Source organism: Cucumis melo, chromosome 6 (assembly GCF_025177605.1).
Source record: "Cucumis melo cultivar AY chromosome 6, USDA_Cmelo_AY_1.0, whole genome shotgun sequence".
NCBI classification, from domain to species: Eukaryota; Viridiplantae; Streptophyta; class Magnoliopsida; order Cucurbitales; family Cucurbitaceae; genus Cucumis; species Cucumis melo.
In genome coordinates, this window is record NC_066862.1 from 9,767,964 (window position 1) to 9,772,008 (window position 4,045).

General features: G+C 28.7%; 1 protein-coding gene across 1 annotated transcript; it reads left to right on the plus strand.

Annotated features, from left to right (window-relative positions):
- The first annotated feature begins 397 nt into the window (after window positions 1–397).
- On the plus strand, window positions 398–1,398 carry LOC103496085 (heavy metal-associated isoprenylated plant protein 45). The gene is made up of 3 exons (XM_008457812.3): window positions 398–563; window positions 694–769; window positions 1,044–1,398. The coding sequence occupies exons 1-3, from the start codon at window positions 516–518 to the stop codon at window positions 1,364–1,366; spliced, it is 447 nt and encodes a 148-aa protein (XP_008456034.1). The 5' UTR covers window positions 398–515; the 3' UTR covers window positions 1,367–1,398.
- Window positions 1,399–4,045: the final 2,647 nt, after the last annotated feature.

Below are 4,045 nucleotides of genomic sequence, written 5' to 3' on the forward strand. Positions count from 1 at the left end.
TTACAGGAACATATCCAATCCTTTTTCTTTTTGGCCACATCTCATTTCCTTGATTATTTTGCACATATATATATATATATGTATGTATGTATGTATATGTATATAAGAATAAACCAAAAATGAATGTTGTCTCACAAAATCAGAATAAATATCTCTCATGTCCCATGTTGGTTTCTCCTTATTAATGAAATGATCAAAACTTTAGACCATAGCTAAGGATAAGGGAGGAAAGGATATAGGTATCTATTCAAATGGACAGTGCAAATTAAAGCAAACCTCAATTTGGGCCATTTTCTTTTATTCCTATGATGAGATTTTAAAACATAATAATAATAATAAATAAAAACCAAATCCCATAATAAGAATAAATACAACACACAAAGCTCCATGCAGAAAAACAAGAAAAGATAACACACCCATATAACTTATACTATATATATTCATACAAAATAACTTTTATACCTTCAACTTAAACCTTTTCATTCAAAGCACAGCCATTTCGTTCGACCACCATCATGTTTGGGCGACGATTTCATCGAAAAAAATCCTCCAATGCCATGTCCGTAAGTACTGATCATACAATTCTTGATCCTCTTCAATTTTATCCACCGTCGTTATTCTTCGTTGAGATCTAGAAGTTTTAAGCTGATATGTTATAGCTATATTCAAGATTTGATCGCTTTTAATTTTTAGATTGTAGAGCTTCTAGTGCACATGGATTGCGATGGATGTGAAGGTCGAATTCGAAGAGCGGTCTCCAAAATAGAAGGCAAGTAGTATAGACTATTACTTTTATTTTATGCACAATACTTAGATGCAGCTAAGCTACGCTCATTTTCATGCATTCTTTCGATCATAAAACAAAAATTTAAAAATATTTTAAATTATATATTTAGATACAGGGAGATAGGCATAGAGACTTGTTGATTGAACGAATGAAAAAAAATGAATGGCAGTTTGAGTATTTTTATTCTATTGATAAAAAAAACGTAACAATGTAATTAATTTGTTTGAGCTAACAGAGAGCAATGTTACTAAAACAGGAGTACATAGCTTGGAAATAGACATGAACAAACAAAAGGTTACTGTAACTGGATATGTAGAGGAAAGAAAAGTGTTGAAGGTGGTGAGAGGGACGGGGCGAAAAGCGGAGCTATGGCCGTTCCCTTACGACAATGAATACTACCCATATGCATCGCAATACTATGACGAATCAACGTATGCTTCGACATATAATTATTATAGGCATGGTTTCAATGAAGGCGTTCATGGATACTTTCCAGATCCTTTATATTCAACTGTTAGTGATAACACTGTTCATCTTTTTAGCGAAGATAATGTTCATGCTTATTGTAGTATTATGTGATCCATTATTCTATATAAATTTATGAATTTATATCCTCATCTGAGAGTTCATGAAGTTTAGCTAATTTTGTAATAATAAATAATTAGGTCTTGTTTGATAACTATTTCGTTTTTCTTTTTTTCAAATTATGCCTACATCCTCATTTCTTATGATAATTTACAACTTTTCTAAAGCACCATGGTTAAATTCCTTATTCAATTTCCAAAAACAAAAAGTAGTTGTTAAAAGCTACTTTTTTAGTTTTCCAATTTTGGTTTAATTTTTCAAATTAAACCATTTGTAAAAAGTAAATAATAAGGAAAGAAATTTGAAAATAAAAGTAGCGTTTATAAAATTAATTTTCAAAAACAAAATGATTATCAGACGAAGTGTAGTATATTATGGGCAAGATGCACTTTTGGTACTTGAGATTTGAGGTTAATGTTTATTATTTGGCTCCTGAAGTTTTAAAATGAATATTTTAGTCTCCGACATTTGAAAAATAGTTCTCAATAGTCCTTAAAGCTACTTAGACTCTTAGTTGACTAACAGAAAAATGATATGAGCATTAAATATGATCATATTGGTTTGACAAAAATATATTATAATATTATTTTCTTATGATATGGTGCATCCCTTCCCTCTTTCATTCTCTCCCCTCTTCTCCTTCAACATTCCATGTACCTTTTTTTTCTCTTTTGTTAATTTATGGAATTAACAAGAACAATTTCCAAGCTCCTTAACTCAAAAACTCAAAGCCATTCCACTCATTCCTCCCGAAAAATCTCTAGCAAGCCAATCTTGCAAGCGATAATTTTCGATGAGCATAGAGTTGGTTTACAAAATACAACAAATTTGTTTTCTTTTTTATCTCTGTTTGTTTGCTTCCTGTCTTTTTTCTCCAAATCTCAACTGTTTATTTATTTTCCAAATCTCTTCCTATTTTTTTTAAAGAAATTTTCATACTTGCCCTTTACTTATTTGTCACCATCAAATTCTGCAATTTTTACTTGCTTTAGGAGTAATCCCTCCATTTTCTCCGTCCAAATTGAAGATATTTTTTGGTCTGTATGTTTTAAAACCCTAACAAGTTTCACAGAAGAAAACCTAACTGGTCCAATCAAATCTTTCGATTTGTAGTGCAGAGTAATATTTCTTTTTAATTTGCAAATTTATAACGAGAAGAAAAATGAAAGCCATGAGAGTGGAGCTTGAGATAAGATAAAAGAAAATGAAAATTTCATGGTAAAGAAGAAGACAAGAATGAAAATGAGACAAAAAAGAAACATTTGGATAAAAAGATAGAAGGGGATGGAGAGAATGAAGAAGAGAAGGGATGTCGTATCATAAAAAATAATATTATAATATATTTTGGCCGAACTAATCATATTTAATGGCCACATCATTTATCTACTAGTCAACTAACTGTCTAAGTAACTTTAGGGACCATTTGAAACTATTTCTCAAATTTCAGGGATTAAAGTGTTTATTTTAAAATTTTAGGAACCAAATAGACATCAATCTCACGTCTCAAGAATCAAAAGTATATTTTGTCATTTATTTTATTTTATTTTTTATTGAGTTTAACAACACGGAGGAGCTAAGAAAGATTTGAAGTTTTGAACCTCCTCCCTCCGTACATATATACATTATTGACTGACTATATATTCTTATTCGCAAATAGCCAAGTTGTTTAGTAATGCAACTTTGTACTGAAAACAATTACTCGAGTATACAATTTATGCTCTACTCCGACGATCTATTTTTCTTACTTTATATTTGAAATTTAAATTTTAATAAAGTTTCAAGATCACAAAAAAAAAAAAAAAATAAACGTCAAATTCACATATTCAATAATGATATGACTTTAGAATATATTTTAGTTATTGATTGAAAATAAGAATAGCACATGTGTTTTGATATCCTTTTGTAATAACTTACGTATGATATAATTAATTCTAACATAAAATTTTGTTATATTTTGTAAATATTTTGTTGTTATTATTGTTATTATTATTTAACGATGTCGAAACAAATTTACATACTCATTAACTAATTTTAATTAATTGAACAAAACAATTTAACATTTTAATCTTATTTATTTTCAATCTTTAGATTTATGAAAATGTCGGTAAATATATAGATTTATTGATATATGGATAATAAAAGTGATCGTTTCACCATTTCTGATTTCAAAAAAAGAATTCTCTTCCAGTGAAAGATTCAAATATTTATGGCACATTTATTGTACTAAGAGAAAGATAAACGCAGCTCATAACATAGCTGCAAGTGAATTACGTTAAGAAACCAAAAAATATGAAAAATATGAGTGAAAAAAAGATATGGAATCCTATAGGAATATATGTTCCTAAAAATATTTAAAAAATGAATGAATGAAAAAAAGACCCCAAGCTAAACTCTATTTGATGCCATGACATTGGAAAGCACAAATTCCGAATATATTAAACTCAAAAAATCATAGCATAGGGGAATAAACGTACGAGTGATGTGTGTGGAAGAAGAATATATAGATATATATATAACATAATACACATATCTTAATAGTCACAACAAAACCTTCCTCTTGAACTTTCAATTGTGAGAGAAAAAAATGATATTTTTAAATATAATACAATGAACCAAAATAGAAGCCTATCGATGTCTATTATTGACATAATTTAAAATTTTGCTATATCTTGT